The sequence below is a fragment of the Pseudorasbora parva genome, chromosome 14 (assembly GCF_024679245.1).
Source record: "Pseudorasbora parva isolate DD20220531a chromosome 14, ASM2467924v1, whole genome shotgun sequence".
Classification (NCBI taxonomy): Eukaryota; Metazoa; Chordata; class Actinopteri; order Cypriniformes; family Gobionidae; genus Pseudorasbora; species Pseudorasbora parva.
This window is the reverse complement of record NC_090185.1, coordinates 25,975,036-26,002,485: the sequence shown is the minus strand read 5'-3', so window position 1 is coordinate 26,002,485 and position 27,450 is coordinate 25,975,036. Positions and strand designations below refer to the sequence as shown.

The window sequence follows — 27,450 nt, the reverse complement described above, 5'->3', positions numbered from 1 at the left end:
GCAATGGCAGTTAGTGACAGATGGCAAATATATGTAGCAATGACTGCATTTTTGCAATAGTTAAAAGTTTAATAATGTTGTGAATATGCTTCAATTTCACTCATTTCTAATTCTCTATGGGACAGAGTCATTCACCACATACTTGATGATTTGACAAGCATGAGCTAGTGAAAAGCATTAACAGGATTAAGCTACAGAGTTCAGAGGTGAACATTATTTTGGAGCATTCTCTTTGATTCCTGTTTTTGTGCTGCACTCAAGATGTTTCACTTCTCTAAAGTAACTTTTCTTCTGGTGTGTCTAAATGGCAAATACGAACGGCTGCATCAGATTATAGTTTTTTTATTTTATTTACAGGAAATCTTACTTGCGAGTGGTCCGGTGTAAGAAAAAGCCCTTTTTGACTTTGGTAAATGATTAACTTGTTGATCCCCAAGCAGGCAAGAGTATCAGACACAGACCAAAAAAAGGCACTTGTGAACTGAGCTCAAAATGAGAGTTCCTGTAAAACTCCTCGGCTTCGTCTTTTGGTTGTTCTTCTTTAACTGTGGCCGATGTCAAGGCAAGTAATTGTCATTGTTATTCTTTATCTGAATGTTTTTTTCAGATTTTATTGACTTGAATATAAATGTTATATTATATTGACTCCCTGAACCACTGTAGTTTTAGAGAGTTTTGACTAGTTGTGCATGTACTTCAGCATTTAATGTACATGACAGTTTGTCTATGTGTAACGTTTGTTTGTGCTTCTCAGAATGTCGACGAGAAGACATTACACTTGAACACACAGAACGAGCTGCGAAAGCTTCATACGAGGATGGTGAATCAGTGAGCGTGATATGCGTGCCAGGTTTTACTGGCAGGTATAGATTAAAGTGTGCAAAAGGAAAATGGACGCAATTAGCCAGTAGTCGACCATGTGCAAGTGAGAATGTTGTCAATTTCACATCAGTTTATTGGTTATTAAATCAGTGTCATTATGCAGAATAAAACTTGTTTGATTTCTGCAGAGAAAAAATGCAGTCACCCAGGGGACACACCAAATGGTCAATTTATAATTAAAGAGGGGTCCGAGTTTGTTTTTGGAGCAACAGTGTTGTATACTTGCAAGAAAGGGTAAATTATGCTTTTTATTCTCTTTTCTATTGTATGAAACACATACTATCCTTTTCAGTTTAACGCTCTGTGTGCTTGTTCACAGGTTTGAAATGACAACCAGAATCAATCAGCGTACCTGCAGAGCTGGTGGGTGGGATAATACTGTCCCTGTCTGTGAAGGTACGCTTTCTTAAAAGTCACCATTTTCCTTTTTTGCCTTTTGATCTTTTTCATTTATTTTCTCTCAGTCATAAACTTCCGAACTATAGTGACTCATGACAAGAAAGTTGTAAGTAAAATAATTTGTTGAGTGATTGCATTGTTGGTTATTTTTTTTATTTATATATTTTATTGGCCAGCTGTGAAATGTCCAGCCATCCACACGGATAATGGTGTGACTGCATCAGGCAACACGGAGGAGGGAAGTTATGGTGATGTTATTCACTTTGAGTGTGTATCCTCTGACAAAAAGTTAGACGGGAGTAGTGAAATTCACTGCACAGACACGGGCGCCTGGAGTGGCCCTGTTCCAACGTGCAAAGGTTCATTCCATTATTTAATCTATTGTTTATCCGTATCGTCACCCAATGATCAAAGATTTATTCAAAGCACCAATTGAACTATTCCTCTTTCTCTTGATTTTCCACAGAGATAACATGTACAGCACCTGACATACTGAATGGTGAAGTTATTGAGCGAGTGCAAGAATATCGGAAAGATGCCATATTAAAATATAGATGTAAAGAAGGGTTCAAGCCTAGAGAGGGAAGCCCCAGATGTGCTAAATTTGGCTGGACTCTTAACCCAGAATGTGATGGTAATGCACCACTGTTACATATTCAAATATAATAATTTTTAAAAAAAATCCTTATATATAGCTTTCGTTATTTGAAGTGGAAAAAAACTCTGTATTGTCACACTGAAACATTGAGATAGCCATTATATTTGAATTCAAAAACAAAAGTGTAATTATTGAAAAATTGATATTAAATTCAAGACATTTTTTTTCAGATAAAAGAAAAAGCAAATATTTATAAAGTTTTTCAAATTAGAAAATGTGCCCCATGGGGACAACACTCTAATCAGGGAAATCTAGCATTTTATTTTTCCATTATCCACAGATCTGTTTCACAATTTTGTGTTGCTTTATCTGTGAATTATGTCTTGTACAGAAATAACTTGTGTGCTTCCGTCAACACCATTTGGGGTAAAACAGATCAACCCAGCGGGTAAAACTATTTTCAGAGCTGGAGAAAGAGTGGAGATCACCTGTGCTGAAAATCACTGGTTTCGTACGAGAGAATACACTCATTCATTTACATGTCGAGATGATGGGCAGTGGGATCATCAGCCTGTTTGTGAGGGTAAGATTATAGAGAAACACTTCTGCATTAGGAGCTGAACTTACTGCATGTTATTAAAATAATGTGAATCATGTTTCAGAAATTAGATGTGAAGTTCCACGTAACCAGCATGTGTATTGGTCGACCTATTACTTCAGTGGAGATAAGAGATTGGGAGTAAAGATATCTTACTCATGTGAGGATGGATATGTTCGAACGGCAGCAGAGGCCACATGCACACGAGACGGATGGACACCAAATCCACTGTGTGCTGGTATGTGCTGACATTGTTACAGATTGTGCAAATGATTTAACATATAATATGAATAAATGAATGCTATATATATTTGTTTACAGAAAGAATGTGTGCAGCACCAAACATCCCAAATGCAGAGATTGTGGGAGATCGGAGACCAAACTACAGAATCAATTCAAGAATACAATATAAATGTAAAACTGGGTTTGAACCTGAGCGGCCTGTACAAATCACCTGTAATTCCTGGAAAGAATGGACAGGCATACAGCAATGCACTGGTATGATACAGTTACGTATATTACAGATAATAGAACTTTTCTATATTACAGATATTATATATATACTATTATATAATATATAATATATAATTACAGATATTATATAGATAATGTATATTACAGATAATAGAACTTCAATCAAATCATTACATCTTCACAATGATAACTCAAAAACATGTAATCAGACTTCTGAAAAGTTTTAAAACTGTTTCCTCACAGCAAATAAAAACTTGTGCCCTGATCCATCTGTGGAAAATGGGTTGATATACAACAACAGGGATGAATCAACAGGAAAATTAATTTACTCCTGCAACACGGGTTATAAACCATTCTCTGGGAACTGGTGGGATTCAGTGATATGCAGCAGGGGCTCTTTGTCTGAGGAACCTCGGTGCATCCGTGAGTTTTATTACTGTCAGTCTCAGGTGTTAGACGAATGATAGTGTACTGAAATGTGCTCCCTGTTTTCTGTCTTTACAGCGGTGGGACAATGTGGAGCTTTACCCAGTGTTCACAATGGAAAACTAAAGCAAACCAGTCATGATCAAGGACCTGTTGAAGTGGAATGTGATCCAGGGTTCAAACCAACTCAACCCTTGATCAAATGTGTCAATGGTACATGGGAGACACCAGTCTGTGAGGGTGAGCTTCTCAATTCTCATTGCATGTTTGTGAGGAGCAGCGACAGCATATAGTGGACACTAGAGTCTATCGACAATCTAATCTCAGTCTTATTGGAGTTCATGAATGCACTTCTTCTTTTCTGTTTTTAAGTAGATGTGCATTGTAAGGTTCCTCCAAAGGTGGAAAATGCACTCATAACATCAAAACCTGAAGCATCTTATGCACATGGATCTCGTGTAACATACGTGTGTCAAAAGTCATTCTCAATGAATGGGAAAAGAACAGTTCTCTGCCGGAATGGAATTTGGGAAGAAACGCCAACATGTGAAGGTGAGGTTTTGATTGGTGATGATAACTGTCTTTTAAAACTTAATAAATAAAGATTGTAGGTGAAAATCAAGAAAGATACTTGGATATTTAAAGATCATGAGGAATAACATCAAGTCCACATAAAACATTGTGTTAGTGATGACAATTAATCCTGTGAAATCAGAAATTGAGTTTTGGCACTTTTGCTAGATTAATATGATCATATAATGTTAATCATCGTCAATTTTATACACTTGTAAAATTGACCTGTTTTTCTCTTCTGGGAAAACAGAAAAAATATGGATGACAAAAATATATATATTCTATGAAACAGTTTTTCTCCATATTTTTTTTTCTAGAATCAAAATCAAATGAGTGTTTTAAGGCCATTGATTTTGGTTTAAAAAATGGTCATGTGGTTTAAAAACGGTCATGTTAGTCCAAAATAAAGAGATTATAGCAACATTTTAAATACAGCAGACACATTAAGTATAATCTACAAACCTGAATTAATCCAAAACTATTAATAAGAAACATTTAAAAGAACGAATCTGACTCCGCTCATCTTTCCACATATATTTTTCCTAAGAAATTAAGCCCAAGCTAACATACCACTTAGCCAGGAGAAGATTAAGTGATTTGGGGGCCCCAGGCAAAACACAGGAAAAGGGCGCTGTACAATTGCACACATTTACAAACTTGAGGTTTCTATCACTGTTTCGATTCTTGCTGCTGCACGACCTTGTCCCATAGTGCTTTCTCCATGTTATTGATCCCTTGTTCACATGTAAACTGGTTAGAACAGTATAAGAGTGGACCGGTGGTACTTTAGGTTAATTTTCACTTCACAATTCTGGAAGTAATGGTAACACTTTACAATTAGGTTGTAGTTAACATTAGTTAATGCATTAGTTAACAAGAACTAACCATGAACACCTCTTTTCAGAATTAGTTAATCTGGATCTTTGTAGACTTTAGTCTACTTTAGACTTTAATCTTTGTAGACTTAGTTAATACAAATCCAGCTGTTTATGTTAGTTCACAGTGCATTAACTAATGTTAACAATAATTTAATAATGCATTAGTAAATGTTGAAATTAACATTAAAGGAATAGTTCACCCAAAAATGAAAATTCTGTCATAATTCACTCACCCTCAAGTTGTTCCAAAATTCCATGAGTTTTTATCTGCTTTGTTTTTATTTTTGTTTTTATCTGCTTAGTTACAAACTTTCTTCCAAATATATTCTTTTGTGTTCAGCAGAACAAAGAAACTCACGCAAGTTTGAAACAACTTGAGGGTAAGTAAATGATGACAGAATTTTCATTTTTGGGTGAACTATCCCTTTAAAGGGTTAGTTCACCCAAAAATGAAAATTATTACATTAATTACTCACCCTCATGTCGTTGGACACCTGTAACACCATCGTTCATCTTCAGAACACAAATTAAGATATTTTTGTTGAAAGCTGATGGCTGAGAAAGGCTTTAGAAAGGCCTCCATTGGCATTCAGTATATTTCCACTGACCCACTCACAAGACCCATAAAAGGCACTAAAGACATTGTTACAAAGTCCATCTCACTACAGTGCCTGTACAATAATTTTACAATGCAACGAAAATAGTTTTTGTGCGGAAAAAAAATCTAAATAATGACTTTATCCGCCAAGTTATTGTTTTCCGTGTAGGTCTACGAAAGTATTACGGGTGTCCAACGACATGAGGGTGAGTAATTAATGAAATAATTTTCATTTTTGGGTGAACTTACCCCTTTAATGCAGATAAATAAATGCTTTAAAAATACAGTTCTTCATTAGTTCATGTTAACTAATTAACCTTATTGATAAGTGTTACCGAAGTAACTGTTAAAGTACTCCTCTTGGGTCCCTCAAAGAAACGAGTGAGCATGATTTAAAATGAAACGATAAACATATAATATACACTGTTGCTCAGAATTTTTTTAAGACCTTATTTCTGGAATATGGAATCCATTCATACAATTGGAATGTACTGTTTAAGTAACTGCGTTGCACAGTAAACTCTGTTTTTATGAATGGATTCTGCAATCCTTTTGGAGCACGCAGACGGCAGTCATGGTAATGAACACCACAGCAACCACTTGTGTGTCCGTGCTAAACTTGCATCTCATACCTATAAAAAGCATTTTAGGGGCCCCTTGGGTTTTGGGGGCCCAAGGTGGTCACCTACCTTTGCCTAATGGTTAAGTCCACCCAGCTCTTTGGTTGCCCTAGGCAAGTTTTTTACAGAATCTCCTGATCAAAACATAGAAGATAATGCGGTAAAACAAGTGATCATAAAATAATGTGATCTTCAACATTAAACATCAAATAAATCAAAACTGCCTAATGTTACTGAATGAAATGTGGACCCAGGACGAGCTACAGGACTGTGCAAGCATTAGGGGTGTTGATGGACTCGATCTACTCCATCTGTGTTTAATCATCGCTCTGAATCTGATCTGGATGTACTTTGACGAAAATGTGACTTTCTCAGCTTTTTGTTCAATGTTGCTTTTTTATTAAACATAGCCATAGTTAAGTGTTGATTAAAAAAAAGGAATGCATGATGCTTGAATAAAATGTTTTTGTTTAGTTTAATCAAAGCAGAAGGTCAGCTCTTTCTTTAATATATTGCATGCTCAGATATTCATACAACAAATCCTATGGTACTTTTTTTTTTTTGAAAATGATTAAAAACCCTGTTATAAACCATTCTCTGGGAACTGGTGGGATTCAGTGATATGCAGCAGGGGCTCTTTGTCTGAAGAACCTCGGTGCATCCGTGAGTTTTATTACCGTCAGTCTCAGGTGTTAGACAAATGATAGTGTACTGAAATGTGCTCCCTGTTTTCTGTCTTTACAGCGGTGGGAGAATGTGGAGCTTTACCCAGTGTTGACCATGGAAAACTAAAGCAAACCTTTCCTGATCAAGGACCTGTTGAAGTGGAATGTGTTCCAGGGTTCAAACCAACTCAAAGCTTGATAAAATGTGTCAATGGTACATGGGAGACACCAGTCTGTGAGGGTGAGCTTCTCAATTCTCATTGCATGTTTGTGAGGAACAGCGACAGCATATAGTGGACAATAGAGTTTATTGACAATCTAGTCTTATTTGAGTTCATTAATGCACTTTTTTTCAGTAGGTGTGTGTTGCGGTATTCCTCTAAAGGTGGAAAATGCATTCATAACATCTAAACCTGAAGAATTTTATGTAGATAGATCTAGTGTAACATATGTATGTCAAAGCTCATTTTCAATGTATGGGTAAAGCACAGTTTTCTGCCGCAATGGAATTTGGGAAGAAACACCAACATGGTTTTGATTGGTGGTAATAACTTGTATTGTTTTTTAAAACTTCTTACACATTAGTTAAAAAAATTGTAGGTGCAAATAAAGAAAGATATTTGGATATTTTAAAATCATGAGGAATAATAATGACATTTAAAGGGGCTCTATTTAGGATTTTGACTCTTCTAAAGCATAAAAATATACTTGTTTATCTAAAAAAAAAAAAACAAGCTTTAGTCCATTATTCTCCTGTGAAAATGTGCATTCTGTGTCGCAAATTCTGTCTTTGTTTTGGTCTGTGTAACAGTTTATCCAATTGTATTTCGGCAACCCGGGTTGCCAGTTGGCGGCAAACACAGTCCAGTCATGGAAGCTGCAAAACGAAAGGGGTCCGAGTCAGAGTGAACATTCCTGTCCTAAAAAACTGTATGATAAATGTTATATTAAAAGTATTGTGTCCCCTAGCGTAATGCTATGCAATACGAGAGTATTCTTGAAAAGGAGATTGTATCTCCTTTAGCGCTTACCCTTCACTGATCTCTGGAAACTTGAAGCCACTGTAGAACAGCACTCAGCAGAACCTCATGCAGCCCTGAGGACATCAGATTTGGACTCTGCCTTAAACCGCCTGCCGTTTCAGCTCCGTCTTTATATTCTTTTGTTTCTCTTGTACTCCCTAGCAGCCGAGGATGTCTTTTGTTAACGACAGCCGCTACAACAGTGCTGATAAGAAACAATGCGCAATTTAAAAATACTACTGTTAATGTGTGACCAAGGCACCGTCCACACGGAGACGCGTTTAGCTGTTTACGTATACATTTTGTACCGTATCAGCGTTTCGTCCACACGGATCCAGCATTTTAGAAGCATGAATCTGATATTTTCTGGAACCAGGTCCCAAAGTGGGTAAATCTGAAAACGATCATCTTCCGTTTTCGTGTGTAGAGCGAATCCGTATATTTTCTGAAACGGTGATGTCATCACACTACGTCCAGCACGGTGAAAGAGTTAAGGGATACAACTACGGGCACTGGGCATGCGCACATCAATATCGCGTCATTTAGGCAAGGCAAGGCAAGTTTATTTGTATAGCACATTTCATACCCAATGGCAATTCAAACGTTAATTTAATTAACGTATCTGCATTACTGTAAGGGTATGTTTTGGGTTGGGGTAGGTGTAGGCATTAATAAAACACATCTGTTAAGTAGCAAATGTATTTATTGTTATTTTATTGTGGGATTTTGCCTCACCTCCGACCACTGCTATACCCCTGCTAGCCACAACTCTTCTTCTCCGTTTTTAGTGTATTTCTGTGGTAGAATTACAGCGCCACACACTGGCCTGGCATGCAAACTACATCGTTTTTAGTCAGTTTCGGTAATCTCGTGTGGACACAGATATTTCTTGAAACGAGGGGAAAAAAAGACCAGATTGGGAAAGCGCTGGCTTCGTGTGGACGGGGCCCAAATGTAGTTGTAACAATTTTTCAAGCGATAATGTACTTGTGTAAAGCTCAAATCTGAGGTTTATTTATAAAGCGAGCGACTATTTGAATATTGTATCTTCCGTTTTCGGAGTTGTGAGATCCAGTCGATCAGCGGGCACTCAGCGCTCTTTAACCCGCCGAGAGCAGCCTTTCCTCGGCCAGTCCTTCCGATGTCCTGAGATATAATTTGTCTTGTGTAGATCTAACAGGCGATCTTTGGTCTCATGGATCTATAATTTTTTTTCTGACTAATCGTTTACGCTGGGGGCAAAGTGAAGTTTCATTACTTTATATTTTAGGCAATTTAACTTTGCATTAACATTGTAGCCTACTAGCGCTGACTTTGTAATATGTTTGACTGAATTGTTTGATTTATTTATTGTTAGCTTCTTATACCTTTTACTTATACTTTTTTAATGCTACTATTGCTCATACATAAACTTACATTTAACATAATTCTTAAAAACCAGCAGCCATATCACCCTGTAGCCCAAGTTTCCCAATGAAGCTAAGTAGGGCTGAGCCTGGTCAGTTCCTGGATAGGAGACTAACTGGGAAAACCAGGTAGCTGCTGGTAGAGGTGTTAGTGAGGCCTGCAGGGGGCGCTCACCCTGTGGTCTATGTGGGGCCTTACACCCCAGTATAGTGATGGGGACACTATACTGACAAAGAGCACCGTCTTTTGGATGAGACATTAAACCGAGGTCCCGATTCTCTGTGGTCGTTAAAAAATCCCAGGATGTCCTTCGATAAAGAGTAGGGGTGTAACCCCGGCATCCTGGCCAAATTTGCCCTTTGGCCACTGTCTATCATTGCCTCCTAAATAATCCCCATATAATGATTGGCCTAATCACTCTGTCTCCTCTCCACCAATCAGCCGGTGTGTGGTGAGCGTTCTGGCGCAATATGGCTGCCGTCGCATCTTCCAGGTGGCTGCTGCACATTGGTGGTGGTTGAGGAGATTACCCCCTTCCATGTAAAGTGCTTTGAGTGCCTAGAAAAGCACTATATAAATGTAACAAATTATTATTATTATTATTATAAAGAATGGGTTGTGTTTTATGTCATATATCATTTTATTACAGTGATATATACAGTATACACACTTGTCTGAACCACATATTAATATGTTTAATGTTGTTTTAAATGTAAACGAAAAGAGGCAGGGTTGTGTTTTATGACATTTTTTGTTTAATTGAAGACTAAAATATACATACAGAGATAACCGGCACCTTCTCCACTTTCAGGTCTTGCTACTCACTTGTCATTGCTCAGCTGTAAAAAAGGCGCTTGATGTAGGGCGTTTTTATCAGAAAAGTTAAACTTTTTATTTATTTAAAAAGACACGATGAGCTGCAGTAAAAGACGTCAGCGTTGCCGTTTAAAAAAGCACTCCTGACTTTTTTGAAGACACAGTTTACTCCATTGGATTACATGTAAAGCAGATGCTGGCAGCTTCAAATAAGACGTCAAGCGTGAACACAGCTTAACATTGTCAGGTGTGCTTGTTCCTGCTGGTGTCGTCAATCTGGCAACTGCGTGTGCTTCAAGTCTGAGGAGGAGGGGGACACCTGCTCCAATAGATTGATCTAGGTTGCCATACCTAGATCAATCACTGGGTGTCCATCCTACTTAAAGCCCCGTTAATCCTGCGAAATCAGAAATTGATTTCTCTTTCATAGGTTAACTCAACCGATAGCAATGACGCATTGTGAACGCCCCCTGGGTGTGCCAATTGTCTGAAGCCCTTATAGAATTATGGCAATTCATTGGCTGATGGCGCCGGCGTCGCCCCGACGCTCATATTATACTAGCACACACATCATGCGCTTCTCAGATTTATCTGCCTTCACGAATCGGTCGCATCACGTTTTTGCCCAAAAACAAATCTGGATTTGAGCATCTTTCGCCTTCAGCACTTCTGCGACTACGCATAAGTGGAACTTTGCTTCCACTTTGATTCGCTTTGCCAATTGTACTTCCTCTGGGACTGCTTCACATGAGATTCTTCCTTGGTGGATGAAGCTCTCGGGGGCCCGATCGACAGGATCGGCCCTTTGCCTACGGAGAGTATCATGCGGTTGTTCTGAGCTCTGTCAGTGTGGCAAGATCCTCTTTTTCTTCAAAGAGAGGTTGACATGGGGGCTGTTTCCTATCACTAGATGATTACGACGGGCACCTCTCTGACCGGCTGGGGTGTGGTGTTCAAGGAACTTGTCATTTGAAGGTGGAAAAATTGCATCTGAGACTCGTAGCAGCAGATTCAAGCAGTTGTAGTGATGTGACTTGTGGTTGTGTTAGAAAATATCCAAGAAAAGTAATGCATTTGTGACCAAACATTCTACAAGTATTCAACTCTCATTGCATGGATTCACATGTTAATTTACGGATGCGAGTTTTGTAATCCTGCGCACCTGGGAACGCACAGCTCACGTGGTCAGTCGAATGATTGTTTGTCTGCTGTAAAAATGTCATATGCTTGGAATAATACGAATAAAATCATATTTAATTTAATTTAATGATAGGAAATTATTAATTATTTAAATCTCCTGTTTAAAAATTTAATTTTAAAAATGTGGAAATTAGCAGAAATACATTTTCAATGCTGCAAATTTAACCTATAGCACTTTAACTACTGCTGTAATAATGGCCCATTTCAAATGTTTTTCTTATCTTTGTCTTTTGAGCGGTGATGAAAGCTTACTCTTGTAAATACTTTCCAGCATTTCAGTCATTAAAGTGTAGATCTAGATCTTTAAAATGCATCATCCAAATTACAGGTAAACGCAACAATACGGAGCTCTGCAGGGGTCAACATGTATATAAACATTTAATTTTGAAGCAATGTTTTCTTGAAAACTCAGAAATGTGGATTCGGACGGCAACTAAATCCCCACACGCCCTTGGTGTTTGTTGAAAAACAGTAGGTAATTCGCCCCACGATTTTTACGGTGGTGGGGTACTACTCGGGTGGTGGGAGAAAAACACTGACATTCTGGATTCGGATGGCAATAAAATCACAGACTAGCCCCTGTAAATGATGAAAATATCTTAGCACCCCATGAGAAACAACTACCATCCAAATAGGGCTATAACATAAGATATTGAACAGGAGCTGCACCAACAGCGACTACAGCAGGACATCTCTAGTTGGTACTGTAACTATATTTGCTTAGCGGCTTGTCTAAGTTTTATTTGTGTTTTTATTCATGGTTTACGAGGACATGATTTGGTTTATGGACTATTGTATGCGACTAAACGTTAGCAGTAGCTAGTGGAACGGTTTTGCACTTCAAACTAGTGCGTGTCTACATAGAAAAACAATGGAATAGTAGCGCATTTGAATGGAGAAGTGCGCTTGAATGAAGAAGTGTGCTTGAATGAAGAAGTGTGCTTGAATGAAGAAGTGCGCTTGAATGAAGAAGTGTGCTTGAATGAAGAAGTGTGCTTGAATGAAGAAGTGCGCTTGAATGAAGAAGTGTGCTTGAATGAAGAAGTGTGCTTGAATGAAGAAGTGTGCTTGAATGAAGAAGTGCGCTTGAATGAAGAAGTGCGCTAGAATGAAGAAGTGTGCTTGAATGAAGAAGTGCGCTAGGTTTAATATGTTTGGGGTGGTTTTACAATAAGCAAACAGACACCTATAGTGTTCAGCTAAACAAATGTTAAACACACACCATACATTGCATGCTCCATTGATAAACTAACCATACACGATCGTGTTGTTTACTGATGTGTACTTAGGCCTACGCAATGATAGACAACAACACCACAGACATTTGAAGCACTTTTACTCACCGCCTGCTTCCAACACACGACCGTGAACCTTTATCGCTGGACCCGCTCCATCCTTCAGCATTAAACGAGCTACAAATCTGGCATCGAACTGGGCCTTGTTTATAAAAACAAATAGTCGCCGAAATGCAGGGATCAAACAAAAACACTTGCACAACCCTGTTGCTGCTCCGGAAAACAAACTCCATCCACCGTCCCATTAATGCTGGGTTCTTTGGGAAGCTGTACCGCAGGGGTCGGCAAGTATATTTGGCCGCTGACCAAACTAAATGGCGATCGAGAATATAGTCAAGGGATTATTTAAGAAATAAATAAATTAAAAATACAACTAGAATTGCCTGACATATTCTAACAATGTCTTTTGTAACTGGTAGTGAACTTATCACATTTATATATATATATATATATATATATATATATATATATATATATATATATATATATATATATAAAATTAATTAATAATTAAATTATAAAATTAATAATGAAATAGTATAATTAAAGCATTCACCTAGTGACATGTTACCTGGCAAGTATCTTCATTCACCAAATTGCAACACAGACGCCCTGGCTAAAACCACATGTGAAAGACCAGAATGGATAAAAGTAACTCAAAAAATAAAAGAGGATTTGTATAAGCCCATTAATGGCATGTTTGAGTCATGTTCTTAACAAACTATGTTTTATTATTTCCACTTTCCATAATGTGAATAATACATGTATTTAATTTGCTTGTTACACATAGAACCTATTTATTTTAGGCTAATAATTAGTTGACGTCATGTAGCATACCTTTACGCTCAAAATTATTCCTTGGCATCCTCACGCAAACTAAAAAAAATAAATATTGTTTGCATGCTGGAGGTAAATGATTAGGGATGTCCCGATCAGGTTTTTTTGCCCTCGAGTCCGAGTCATTTGATTTTGAGTATCTGCTGATACCGAGTCCCGATCCGATACTTCTATAATACATAAAAAAAGAATAAAGAAGAGCGAAAAAACGAACCAGAATGTTCCTTATTTTTTATTTTATTCACCTTATTTTAACACTCAACAATTCTAACAAACAGAGCACTTCTGTGAGGTAGCTTGAACAATCAATTAATAAATAACATAAATTCTTCACTTTTGGATTTTAGTGCAACAGTAAATATAAAAAAGTCCGTGACCGGAGTTGCGCAGAGCAGAAAGTACAACGGCGATAACAAAAGCTCACCCATACTCTCACAGATGCAGAACAATTAATTATGTTGGTTTGAATTAAACAGTTATGGAAATTAAATTAAATTAAATAATCTGCTCCCAAAAATACCGAAAAAAGTCTGTTAGTGCCTCAGTGACAACTTCACTCAGAGAAGACGTCGATCTCAGCTGTCAATCATGACATCACACAGCCGTTTTTATAGCATCAAATAACTTACTAAAACGTACTCGGTTACTTTCGTAACCTCGGTTCCCTGAGAGAGAGGGAACGAGTATTGCGTATGGGAAAAACTCCTTTTCTCGAGAATGTGAAGCAAAACTTTATTAATAAAGATATCTATGTAAAGCGCAGTGCAGCTGCACGGCCATAGCCCGGCGCGAGGAGCGCTCTGATTGGCCGGGCCGCGGTAACTGCAGGAACCTATGGTGAGGCGACTGAGAGGAGCGAACCAATGGGGGCGCTCCAGAGAGACCGCCGAAAAAGGGGGCTTAAATTAGCATACAGGAGGCTATATAAGACCCTGATTCACCATAGGTGTCAGGTTTTAAAATCGACTGAAGCGACACCTGAGAAGCACGAACACGTCACGGAACACAATACTCGTTCCCTCTCTCTCAGGGAACCGAGGTTACGAAAGTAATCGAGTACGTTCCCTGAGAGAGAGGTTCCTCGTATTGTGTATGGGAACACAATGTAAAACGCTGTGTGTGCTGACTGACCCAAAATCCCCAACTGAATGAGGGAAAAATCAAAAAAACTTTAGAGAGACCGACACAGGCGGGCTTCAAAGGAGAATGAAAGAACCGGAAGAGTCGGTTCGTTTGAACACCTGACCGGACATAGTTGGATCTAAGGTAGAGTGTAATGGTGCTATGAATGATTGTGTATAAGCGGAACGCAATAAGCAATCGTGTTGCCAGGGCTGCAGATAGAGCCCTAAACGGAGAAAAGCACTGCTTGTAAAGCTGGGACCTCCAAATTGTAGAATCTGATAAAAGTGGGCGGAGAGGCCCAGCCTGCCACCGCACAAATATCTTCCATGGAAGTGCCACATGACCGAGCCCGAGACAAAGCCATGCCTCTAGTGGAGTGGGCTTTAATGCCTGTAGGACAGGTTAGGTTCTAGACCTATATGCTACTATCCAGCAATGAAGAGCTGATCCAACTGCCTGAAGGGGGCGGAGCGCTCTAGATACAATCTCAATGCTCTGACTGAGCAGAATAGGTTCGCGTCTTATTCTCTCTGAGACGCGGGTAAAGGAAGCAGTGAAAAGACCTGCATACTGAACTACATACTGTTGATAGCACTTTGAGCATAAAACCATGCCTCGGTTTGAGCACAACCTTGAAGTTGCTGGACCCAAACTCAAGACAGGAAGGGCTCACGGAGAGTGCAGGTAAGCCACCCACTCGCTTAACCGAGGCCACAGCCAGCAGAAAAGCGGTTTTGAGTGATATGTGCTTCAAGCTCCTGGTCTGAAGTGGTTAGGAGGGGGAACCCTTCACGGCTTCTAAAACCACGGCGAGGTCCCAAATAAGGACTGAGGAAGGGGCAAGGCGGGTTGAATCTCCTGGCCCCTTTAAGAAAACATACAATAAGATCATTTTTCCCTAGTGAATGTGCCGCGATCGGAGCGTGGTTAGCTGCCATGGCAGAGACATATACTTTGAGCATGGAGGGGGAACGACCCACGTCCATTAGCTTTTGGAGAAAGCGAGCAGTTCCGCCAGTTCGCATGAGTGTGTGTCGATGTTTCGCGTAGCACACTGGTTAGAAAACCACTGACCACTTCAAAGCAGAGCTGCCAGATAGCGGGGGCTCTAGCTTCCGAAATAGTGTTCATAACTTGTCAGAGAGGTTCCCGGATACCCGTTGATGGGCCATACGTGGAGGGCCCACAGCTCGGGACTGGGATGCCAGATCTCCCCTTTCGCCGGCGTAAGGGGGTATTTTCTCAGCGGAATGGGCCATGGGGCTGTGTCTGACAGCTGAATGAGTTCGGAGAACCATGTGCGGTTCTTCCAAAATGGCAGCCATTTTCCAACGCCCTTATGCTCCGACAGTGAGCGCGTGCTGTGACGTAAGTCGCGCTCTAGTGCGCTATCATGACAAGGCAACCATTACAACTTCCTGGCAGTAAGCGCGCGCTGCAGCGAGAATGTTCTTGACGTACCCAGCAGCCCGAGCTCGCTCGTCTAACTTACTCTAGTATTCTCTGTCCGCGGCGGTTCTTAGCGCAACGGAACGAGAGAAGAGGAAGCGTGAGGACTGCGTCTGTCTGCGGCGTTTCAGCACGGCGGCGGCAAAATGTGACGAGAGCTTCTGTTCGAGTTAGTTTATTTACTCTAGTATACTCTGTCCGCGGCGGTTCTTAGCGCGACGGAATGAGAAAAGAGGAAGCGTGAGGACGGCTGCATCTGTCCGCGGCGCTTCAGCACGGCGGCGGTAGAATGAGCACGGCGAGATCTTCAGCTCGAGTTAGTTTATTTACTCTAGTATCCTCTGTCCGCGGCGATAGCGCGACTGAACGAGAGAATTGAAAGAGTGAGGAAAACCTCTGTCCGCGGCACTTCTAGCACGGCGTGAGCTTCAGCTCGAGTTAGTTCATTCACTCTAGTATTCTCTGTCCACGGCGATAGCGCGATTGAACGAGAGAATTGGAAGAGTGAGGAAAAACTCTGTCCGCGGCGCTTCAGCATGGCGGCGGTAGAATGAGCATGGCGAGAGCTTCAGCTCGAGTTAGTTTATTTACTCTAGTATTCTCTGTCCGCGGCGATAGCGCAACTGAACGAGAGAATTGGAAGAGTGAGGAAAAACTCTGTCCGCGGCGCTTTTAGCACGGCGAGAGCTTCGGCTCGAGTTTGTTTATTCACTTTAGTATTCTCTGTCCGTGGCGACAGCGCGACTGAACGAGAGAATTGGAAGAGTGAGGAAAAACTCTGTCCGCGGCGCTTCTTCAGCACGGCGAGAGCTTCGGCTCGAGTTAGTTTATTCACTCTAGTATTCTCTGTCCGCGGCGATAGCGCGACTGAACTAGAGAAGAGGAAGAGTGAGGAAAAGCTCTGTCTGTCCGTGGCGCCTCCTCAGCACGACGGTATAGTGACGAGAGCTTCGGCTCTAGTTCGCCTATTCACTCTAGTATTCTCTGTCCGCGGCTGTAGCGCGACGGAACGAGAGAAGAGTAAGAGTGAGGACAACTCTGCGGCTGCGGCGGAAGAAGAGCCGCGGTGGCGGCAGAGTGAAGAGAGCTTCGGCTTGAGTTTGCTCATGTCCTCTAACATTCTCTCTTTCCGCGGCGCTATTCAGCGCAATGGAACGAGAGAAGAGGGAGAGTGAGAAGAGCTCCGTCTTTCCGCGGCGCTAAACGACGCGGCGGAACGAGAGAGTCCTCGCATAGAACAAGCCTGTAAGCTCTAGAAGTGGCGTTGCAGCGGCAACACACACACAAACACATCCACACACACACTCAACATAGACACACAGTATAAAGGATATTTAACGCCGGATGGCGCAGCAGGAACGCAGGTGGCTGAAGGTGGAGACCCGGAGGAAATCCGGCGTCCTCGGGGCTGCATGAATGTTCCGCTGGTTGCTTTTCGATGGCGGTTTGCTTGATTCCGGAGGTCAGCGATGGTGTTGCTGAAGGAGATTAAATCTGACACCTATGGTGAATCAGGGTCTTATATAGCCTCCTGTATGCTAATTTAAGCCCCCTTTTTCGGCGGTCTCTCTGGAGCGTCCCCATTGGTTCGCTCCTCTCAGCCGCCTCACCATAGGTTCCTGCAGTTACCGCGGCCCGGCCAATCAGAGCGCTCCTCGCGCCGGGCAATGGCTGTGCAGCTGCACTGCGCTTTACATAGATACCTTTATTAATAAAGTTTTGCTTCACATTCTCGAGAAAAGGAGTTTTTCCCATACGCAATACGAGGAATCTCTCTCGAAAGGGAACTAAACTTATTTTAAAAAAACGAACACTTGAAATGAAATCGTGACGATAACTCCCTACAATGACATTTGAAGAAAAAATATTTTCTTCAAAAATAAATATTTGAAGTGTAATTTGATTGAAGTGTAATTAACAATGCTTTTCACGTTTTTATAGGTCTAACATTAGTTTTTAGGTAGAGAAATTGAACAAAGTAGGCTAATCAAATGTAAAATAGCTGCATATTTAACTGTTTAAATTAAAGACTAATCCTTACAAAAGCTATTCAATCAAGAGCAGTGAGTGATTCCTTATCTTTTGTTTGACATTAAACAGACAGCAGTAACGGCTACTGCCCCTTTAAGACCTAATGGAAGGCTCTGCGTCGTCTTTCTCGACTGTAAAGTCCTCTTAAGGCATATTCAGGCTATGTCTGCTTGGATACTCATCAAGATGGACATGTTGACATACTTCTTGTGTGAGTTGGTCCGTTGAAGCGCAAGACTTGAAAGAGAACTCTATATTTGCGCGCTGTGAGACGAGTGCGCGCTTCCGGATGCAGTGTTGCCAACTTGGCGACTTTGTCGCTATATTTAGGGGCTTTTCAGACCCCTCTAGCGACTTATTTTCAAAAAAGCGACTAGCGACAAATCTAGTGATTTTTTTGGACAAACTTCAGCTACTTTAGTTTACAAATGTCGCCAGTACTGTCCTGCGAGCGCGAGGTCTTTTTTCCCCTCTGCCGTCCTATGCTGCCGTCACACACACCTCTCTCTGCATCTGCCCTTCAGTGAATGGCTGAGGGGAGCTGCACGCGCACACAGAGAGCAGCTGACAGACGTGAATGAGCGAGCTACACATGAGCACACAAGGTTGCCATCGATTTCTCACTTAATGTTATCTGCTTCTTTTGTTTTATATTTAAATAAATTAGTTATGATGAGTTCCATCTCTTATGCTTATCACTTATATTACTCTCTCACAGAGCTTTAGTTCATCCAGTTTCTCAATTCAGATTTTACACATAATTTTTTTTGTAATTCACTATATCATATATTGTATGACAAAAAGGTATAGGAAATGAAAACATTTATTGGACTGTCGGCTGTATTATATTATTGTAAAATATAGTAGGCTAAATGAAAAAACGTTAGGCAGGCTGAACGCAAGGACGGCGAGATGACGTCACTAATATGCTAATTAACGCATGACGTCATCTAGCGACATTTAGCGATTTTCTTTTGGGCAGGCTTTAGCTACTTTCCTTGGAAAATAGTTGGCAACACTGTCCGGATGATGCACAGAGACAGATCAGCGTGCGCGCGTTCTCATTCGCGTCTTCTGGCGAATATACCCGGGGGACAGGCGCGCTGGAAGCCGTTTAATTCCGGGGGGGCTGAAACAAAGTTGGGTCGGAAAATGTGTGACGTCATTATATTGTCGGTGGAGACCAGACAGGTGTTGTAGTAGAACCCCCCTTTACCGTCAAAGAGCACAGACGGACCCACCGCCCCAGATTATTGTTGTTTAAAATTAATTACTTGTTAAAACGCGATCATAACATGGGTGTCGGAAGCAAAACTGTGGGTGGTCTCAGAATGTGTTTTTGCTGGAGTATTTGCGCTATTGATTGCGCCAGACAAAATTACGGAAATCACTGAGTTATTTTCCCTGCCTTTTGCCGAACTCGCTCTACTCCCTTTTCACATCACAGATCAGAAAGGCATTTATTTGAGAAAATATTAGAAAAGTGGAAAAAAAGAGTCAAACACTCTATACGTTTTTCTCGGTTAGGGGTAGGTAAACAGACGTGTTGAATTAGTGACGATAAAAGTGAGTGGGTCCAATATATCATTGGTCTTTAAAAGTGGGTGAGTCTTGTCCTCACGACACACAATGGTTCCGACGCCCATGGATCATACACAGACACACGTTAATCATCACTCATAAAGCATTCTTTTTATTTGTGTTCATAGGCTACATACAATATTCAGCATCTGCCAGGGCTTTTAGTCCATGTGCGCATATTTGGAGAAATAATGATTCATAATCACGTTTGTAAAATATCATGTGTCCCGACCTCAGCAGACTGGTGAGAGTAGGCTAACTTACATGTTAACGTCCAGCTCACAAACCTCGCGGATGTCTGAACAGTTTGTTTCGGTGTGGTCAGCGTCGTTGTTGTTTACATACTTTATTTGAGAAGATTTCCAAATTTTACTTTTCTTAACCGTGTTAGTAGTAACCCCAGATAGCAAACTGACATTGAATCAACATAGAATCGACGTTACTCAAAAAAAGTCTACAAATACGTTTCTGCTGCTTATTGCTAACCATGACCAAACGAGAGTGAGCAAGGTGACAGGATGGTGATGAAAGCACTTCCTGATGAGTTATTAAAATAATTATTAATTAGTTTATATCTTATCCACAGCCCATTATTTTAATCCCATTAAAACACAGTATGTTATGTCAGTCTATTTTAATGTATTTTATTTCATTTCATGTTTTAAATACAATATAATTTTAGTCCACAACCCCCCACCAGGGGGGCTGATGCTATAACAAGGGGGGCTGCAGCCCCCGCAGCACCCCCCTTCCCGCGCTACTGCCGGGGGATGACTGTGAAAATGACTGCTCATAATCGACAATACGGCAGCACTCGCATGAATTTAACAAAGTTTACACAGATAGACAGTTTTGCCCATGTTTTTTTCTTTTATTAGCGCTGTTGTAATGTATCACTGAGGAGCCAGCACGTGTATCCATCTACAGAAACATACATAAAGCATTATTTTCAAGTTACAACCTATATTATTGATGCGTCATCAGATGTGAGATGAACCGCGGGGCAAGTGCTCACTTTTGGGTGCGTCTCAATCGGCTCCCTAGTTCAGTAGTCAGGGCACTGATCAGGGAGTCAGCCCTGACTTATGTCCTGATCAGTGCCCTGACTAGTGAACTAGGGAGCTGATTGAGACGCAGGGTTTGTCTCTCACCCCAGAATATACATCCGAGTCCTGATCAGGATGTAACGTCCGATTCCGATCGAGTCTGAAATCACGTGATCGGGCCCGATTTCTCGGGACACCCCTAACAGCAACCACTTGTGCGTCCATTCTGAATGGAATAATACCTTTGCCTAATGATTAAGTCCACCTCTGGACTTAGGTAAATCTGGATGAATTGTGACAAATTTTTTGTTTGTTGAGAAACACTTATTGATTGAATTTATCTATTGTTTATCTATTGTTTATTGATATTATTGAATATTTTATTCATATTATGAATTAAGAATTTTAAATGAGTAAAAGAAAATAGAACTTAACTCTTTCCCCGCCAAACACAGAATGGGGGGGTGGGTGGATGGGTTATTACGCATCTTCTGAATGAGTACAGAATCTCCTGATCAAAACAGGTGAAGATGATGCAGTAAAACAAGTGATCATATGTAAGCAGATGCATATATAAAATAATGTGATCTTCAACATTAAACATCATATAAATCAAAACTGCCTAATGTTACTGAATGAAATGTGGACCCAGGATGAGCTACAGGCATTAGGGGTGTTGATAAAAAAGGAATGCATGAAGATGTAAAACGTGTAAGACATAAAACGTTTTGTTTAGTTTTTTTTAAATCAGAGGGTCAGCTCTTTCTTTTGATATATTTCATACTCAGATATTCATAAAACAAAATATTCTATGGGCCATTACTTTTTGGTAAAAATGATTAAAAACCCTGTTATAAACCATTCTCTGGGAACTGGTGGGATTCAGTGACATGCAGCAGGGGCTCTTTGTCTGAAGAACCTCGGTGCATCCGTGAGTTTTATTACTGTCAGTCTCAGGTGTTAGACGAATGATAGTGTACTGAAATGTGCTCCCTGTTTTCTGTCTTTACAGCGGTGGGACAATGTGGAGCTTTACCCAGTGTTCACCGTGGAAAACTAAAGCAAACCAGTCACGATCAAGGACCTGTTGAAGTGGAATGTGATCCAGGGTTCAAACCAACTCAACCCTTGATAAAATGTGTCAATGGTACATGGGAGACACCAGTCTGTGAGGGTGAGCTTCTCAATTCTCATTGCATGTTTGTGAGGAGCAGCGACAGTATATAGTGGACAATAGAGTCTATCGACAATCTAATCTCAGTCTTATTGGAGTTCATGAATCCTTTTTTTTTTTCTTCTTTTTTCTTTTTTGTGGGTGTGAGCTGTAAGATTCCTCCAAAGGTGGAAAATGCACTCATAACATCTAACCTGAAGAATTTTATGTAGATGGATCTAGTGTAACATGTCGAAAGTCAAATCTCAACAAAAAAAAATTGTTGGTGAAAATCAAGAAAGATACTTGGATATTTAAGATCACGAGGAATAGCATCATGTCCACATAAAACGTTGTGTTAGTGACAACAATTAATCCACAACAATTTTTGAAATCAGAAATTGAGTTTTGGCACTTTTGCTCTAGATTAATATGATAATATAATGTTAAACATCATCCGTTTTATATGCTTGTAAAATTTACTTGTTTTTCTTTTCTGGGAAAACAGCAAAAATATGATTGACCAGGTCCAGGTATTGTTCGTTCATTTGTTTTTGCTTTCACAAATGAAAAGGAGAAAACAACTCCCTTTTTCGTTTTTCGTTTTTTTTAGAAAAACGAAAAAGCGAACTTATGACTTGATTTTTGGTTTGCCCATTCTTGCACAGAAATCGGATTGGCTGGAAATGGATTCGTGTTTTTCAAAATAAGAGTTTTACCAAAACTGTATTTGTTTGTCTGTAAAATTAATAGTCTATATTAATAGTTTATAGTAATTAATAGTCTATAGTCTATTAAAATTAATAGTTTGCCTGTAAAATGAATATAGTCTATAATAGTATTTTGCTTGCTATTTGTCACCCAATTATTTGGCTTCTTTGAATAAAAAAATCTATTGGAATAGCCTAAATGTAAAACTTGTTCACTGAGCATTGGGAGCTGTCATCATACAAATGTAAATAATACATGTAATATTTGTTTTAGATGTTTTCATTAACTTAAATTGTAATGAATAATATAATGTTTTGTTATATTAATATAATATAATATTAAGTTAATGCTTCAGTTTGTGTTTGCACTACAAACATCATGATGGAGTGGCACAATTTACACAAAAATAATTAATATGCTTTCAGGTTCCTAGAACAATTAAAATGCAACATGCTTTTAGTCAAAGTTTGGTGGTAGGCTAATATTACATCGTCATTATAATACAATATAATGCAGGATGTGCCTCGCTCGGTTGAGAGAAGATCCAAACTCTAATAATAAAGCCAAGAGAAAACGGTATTTTTAAAATCATCGTCACAGCTATCTGTCCTCTAATAGCCAGACACGATGTATGGCTATTATGACCAAATAAAGGGAAGTCGGTATCAATAAAAACATTTTTGGATTGACACAGGCAGGTTTAGACCTGGTATGTGGATTTACACAACAAATTATAATTGCATAAATTATGTTAAAAGATGAATGTTTAAAATGTAATGTAGAAATATTAAATAATTGTGTGTGTGTGTGGTGGGGGGGGGGACTATGAACTATATTTTAACTATGAAACTAACACCGTCAGTAGATGCCAGCAAATCTCTATCTTAATGAGAGAGTTGAATCCTTTATTCAAACGAGACTTTCAAAAATCCTAATTCTTTTAATCTAAGAAATGGGGTAGGCTAATCTATAAAAATTTACCTACTTAGTAACTTTATTGAACTGTTGTATAATGTCACATTTGCGGTTGTGCATGTTCGGAAAAACAGCACTCTTGCTGGTGTGATAGCCTAATTCACATAGTCTCAGGATCGTGTTATAACTATATACAACGGGAACTCGTAGGCCTAAAAGGGTTTTTATTTTTCTTCTTTTCTTTCTTTCTTTTTTTCATGTATCCTATGCCTATTCCTATATTGTAATGACCGTGAAGCGCTCTGCTCAATCTTGAGAGCATATCCTTTAGTGAACAAATTTATAGAAATGATCAATCTCTGTAAAGCAATGAGACGTAAACATATGAGCATTTATCAAGATTTCTCTAAATGTGCGCTCTTTTGGACTAAAAGTGTAATTTAAGCGGTTTAAATTAGCGATCTCATGTAGTTAATGCGGATCAATGCGTGCTATTCTTTGCAAAATAAAAATCAACTCTGAGTGGAAAGGCGCCCGACGTCATCACGTTTATTTTCTGTTGTCCAATCGAATGAATGGAAAGGCGGGCCTTCCATTGTGTTGACTGTTACCTTGATTTGACTGACGGGACAGCTGATTCGGGGGTTGCCTACAAGGGGGTAATCTAGCGCTCGGAAAGCGTTCCACCCCTAGGGGCTGCCATTGCTAACCAAGCCATCACCTGCTGTTAGCATCCCATTGACAGTGAATAACTTTACATCTGAGACGTTTAAAGACTCCATTTGTCCATTGTTTATTTCTAAAGAAACACGACAATGCATAAAAGGCTCCATTACCTTGTATCTTACACTATCGCCCCGCAGAAGCTGTTTTTGTTAAAATAGGCTAACGATTGCGTCATAACCAACGCGACTCTGTCGCACAGTTGAGAAATTACCGTATAGACCTGAGGAGACGCTCGCAGGCAATCTTTTACTGTCTATGAGACAGTCGGGGGGACGTGGAGATATAAAGTCTGATAAAGTCAAGGGAGAAGAATGGAGAGAAGCCCATAGTGAGCCAAAAGCAACGGGAGAAAATATTTAAACAACGTGATTCAGCTTTCACTTTCCACAACTACTAGAAAACCTACAGCTGTTAGACAGGCTGCTCACGTCACATCTACGTCCTCAAGCTCAGTCTGAGCCTGCGCAGTTCGCTCAGCCATCAGGAAGTGAGTGCCCCTAGGTTGACTTCATTATTTCGCCGTTGACGTTATTTGGATCGCTCAGTCCATTTCTTTTACTGTCTATGGTTGCCTAGAAACATTGAAAAAAATGCAGCGCACTGAATATTTTCGAACCTGAAAAACGCGTTCTCTGTGATCGGGGCCTAAATTGTTATCTGGGGGGTAACATAAATGATATCGGCCTAAAGAGGTTAGGGGAGCATTCTGAGAACGTTCTGGGAAAGTTAGGGGAACGTTCTCCAAACCAACAGGAAACGTTATAAAATTATATGCTCTCAAGAGTTTTGAGCACTCTCTCCGCGGCCATCACAATATAGGAATAGGCATAGGCTACATGAAAAAAGAAAGAAAGAAAAGAAAAAAAAAACTTTTAGGCCTAATGAGTTCCCGTTTTATATAGTTATAACATGATCCTGAGGCTACGAGTGAGGCTATCACACCAGCAAGAGTGCTGTTTTTCCGAACATCTGCACAATCGCAAATGTGACTGTGGTTCGGTCCGGTAGTGTGAGGGGTGTGGAAGTAAGAAGACGGGGTCAGCTTGACTGGGTCTCGTAACGTTTCTTTATTTAATTCAAGACGTGGGCGCGTATTCAAAACACTTGATATGGATCGCTCCAGTTCTCTCTTGTTCCTCTCAGGTTCTCATTCAGTCTCTTTCGTTCAGGCAATGGCTACGAGATCCAAGTCCAATGCTGCGTCCCAATTCGCCTACTTATACTACGTCCTAAAAGTATGTATTCTTTTTGTGAAGAAAAAGTATATACTTTTGAGTGTGTAGCAGAAAAGTATGCAAGCTTCGGGACATACTACTTCGCCATCTTTAACGGACTCTGTCGCTTAGTTACGTGCATCCCGTCACCGTTTATCTGCCCTGTCAATCATCGTCAGATTCATCACAGTTCAAATCCTCCACATTCAGTTTAATCTCCTACCGTATCGGAGAGAAATGTAGCCGCTCGTTGATCTGCCATTTGTGGGTCTTTAATGCAGAGACTCTCTTCATGTATTTACAGTTTAAATATAATGATGCATTTAAAAGTTAATGGCCAAACGTGTCATTTCAAAAGTTCTCAATGCTGCTGCGGGTGAAATATAATGTGACAACACTGACTAAATATATTTTTGTCAGGTTAAATATTGATAGTTGGTCACTCAAACCCCTTTATCTAAACTTCTCTACTTAACTGTCGAACTCGCACATCCGCCATGTTTGTAGTTTTTTAACGCTTTTTATCCGCGTTTGTAGTTCTAATCGAATCCTCGTCCAACTGGCAATGGGTTGTGGGCAATATCAGCCGTTAGAGTGCCCATCGATCCATACTGTGAATTCGGACCGGAAATAGTAAACCATCCGGGAATCTTTGGAATACTCTTTTCAACATACTACGATTTGGGACATACTAATTCTATTTTCGAATACTATTTAGGATGGATAGTATGCGAACTGGGACGCAGGGCAAGTCTCTCTCCCCTCTCTCTCCTGTCCGCGGGCTTTATGCCGTCTCTCCACGCCAATTACTGCAATCAGACCACAGGTGTTATTCATTTGCACTTGACCCACTTACGCCCCGCTTGGATCCGCACTCTCTATCCCTCCACAGACTCCGCCAAACCATGCCCCCCTTGCCACAGTGACATTATACAACAGTTCAATAAAGTTACTGAGTAGGCAGTTATATAAAACACACATCTCTTAACATAATTTATGCAATTATAATTTGTTGTGTAAATCCACATACCAGGTCTAAACCTGCCTGTGTCAATCCAAAAATGTTTTTATTGATACCGACTTCCCTTTATTTGGTCATAATAGCCATACATCGTGTCTGGCTATTAGAGGACAGATAGCTGTGACGATGATTTTAAAAATACCGTTTTCTCTTGGCTTTATTATTAGAGTTTGGATCTTCTCTCAACCGAGCGAGGCACATCCTGCATTATATTGTATTATAATGACGATGTAATATTAGCCTACCACCAAACTTTGACTAAAAGCATGTTGCATTTTAATTGTTCTAGGAACCTGAAAGCATATTAATTATTTTTGTGTAAATTGTGCCACTCCATCATGATGTTTGTAGTGCAAACACAATCTGAAGCATTAACTTAATATTATATTATATTAATATAACAAAACATTATATTCATTACAATTTAAGTTAATGAAAACATCTAAAACAAATATTACATGTATTATTTACATTTGTATGATGACAACTCCCAATGCTCAGTGAACAAGTTTTACATTTAGGCTATTCCAATAGATCTTTTTAGTTAAAGAAAATCAGACTTTGTGTTACCATGGAAACAGTACTCTAAATTCTTCTAGCGGGCTCCTCCGCTAGTGGGCGGGGTCGTGTCATAATACGAAATGTATTTTAACTACTTTATTATCAAAATCTTTTCTAATCTTGAAAAAACACAACATTGGAAATGTCTGAGTCTCAAGGTTCCATATTTGGTGTCTGTTTTCTGATGGAAGTTATATTTGGACCAAAATTTTCAGGAAAATGCATAAAAAAAACAATAAATGTAAAATTGAATGACACCCGGTGGCTATTTTTGGTACAGCACCTAAACAAATTCTCATGGGGACCTCAATTTTTGAACACAACTTGGTTAGACATATGGCTTTGGTGCTATAGTAATTTTAGAGTAAAATTTTCCATAAATTTAAACTTCCATAACTTTTTCATTCTTTCATATTTTGAAATGATTTATTGAATTACAGCCCTGTATTTGGATAGTGTATTTTTGTGACTATTCTAAATGTCATGGAATTTGTCAAATTTTGGATGATTATATCAAATGCAAGTCAGTACACTTCTCCAATCAAATTGCAATTACGGAATACTAGAGTATGTGAATATTAAATGGCAAATTACTATTTAACCCTTGTCCATTAATTTAAAAAAGTTAC

General features: G+C 39.8%; 1 protein-coding gene across 1 annotated transcript in view; it reads left to right on the top strand.

The window, feature by feature from the left end:
- The first annotated feature begins 431 nt into the window (after positions 1-431).
- Positions 432-27,450, top strand: part of LOC137039766 (complement factor H-like) — a 108,945-nt gene continuing 81,926 nt past the window's right edge. Inside the window, exons 1-14 of the mRNA XM_067415040.1 lie at positions 432-562; positions 674-925; positions 1,011-1,116; positions 1,202-1,278; positions 1,458-1,640; positions 1,748-1,915; positions 2,271-2,462; positions 2,542-2,715; positions 2,799-2,975; positions 3,195-3,374; positions 3,456-3,617; positions 3,753-3,929; positions 6,791-6,952; positions 21,533-21,694. Of these exons, the coding sequence (XP_067271141.1) occupies positions 493-562; positions 674-925; positions 1,011-1,116; positions 1,202-1,278; positions 1,458-1,640; positions 1,748-1,915; positions 2,271-2,462; positions 2,542-2,715; positions 2,799-2,975; positions 3,195-3,374; positions 3,456-3,617; positions 3,753-3,929; positions 6,791-6,952; positions 21,533-21,694 (2,242 nt within the window). The 5' untranslated portion in view covers positions 432-492. The remainder of the gene's footprint in view (positions 563-673; positions 926-1,010; positions 1,117-1,201; positions 1,279-1,457; positions 1,641-1,747; positions 1,916-2,270; positions 2,463-2,541; positions 2,716-2,798; positions 2,976-3,194; positions 3,375-3,455; positions 3,618-3,752; positions 3,930-6,790; positions 6,953-21,532; positions 21,695-27,450) is intronic.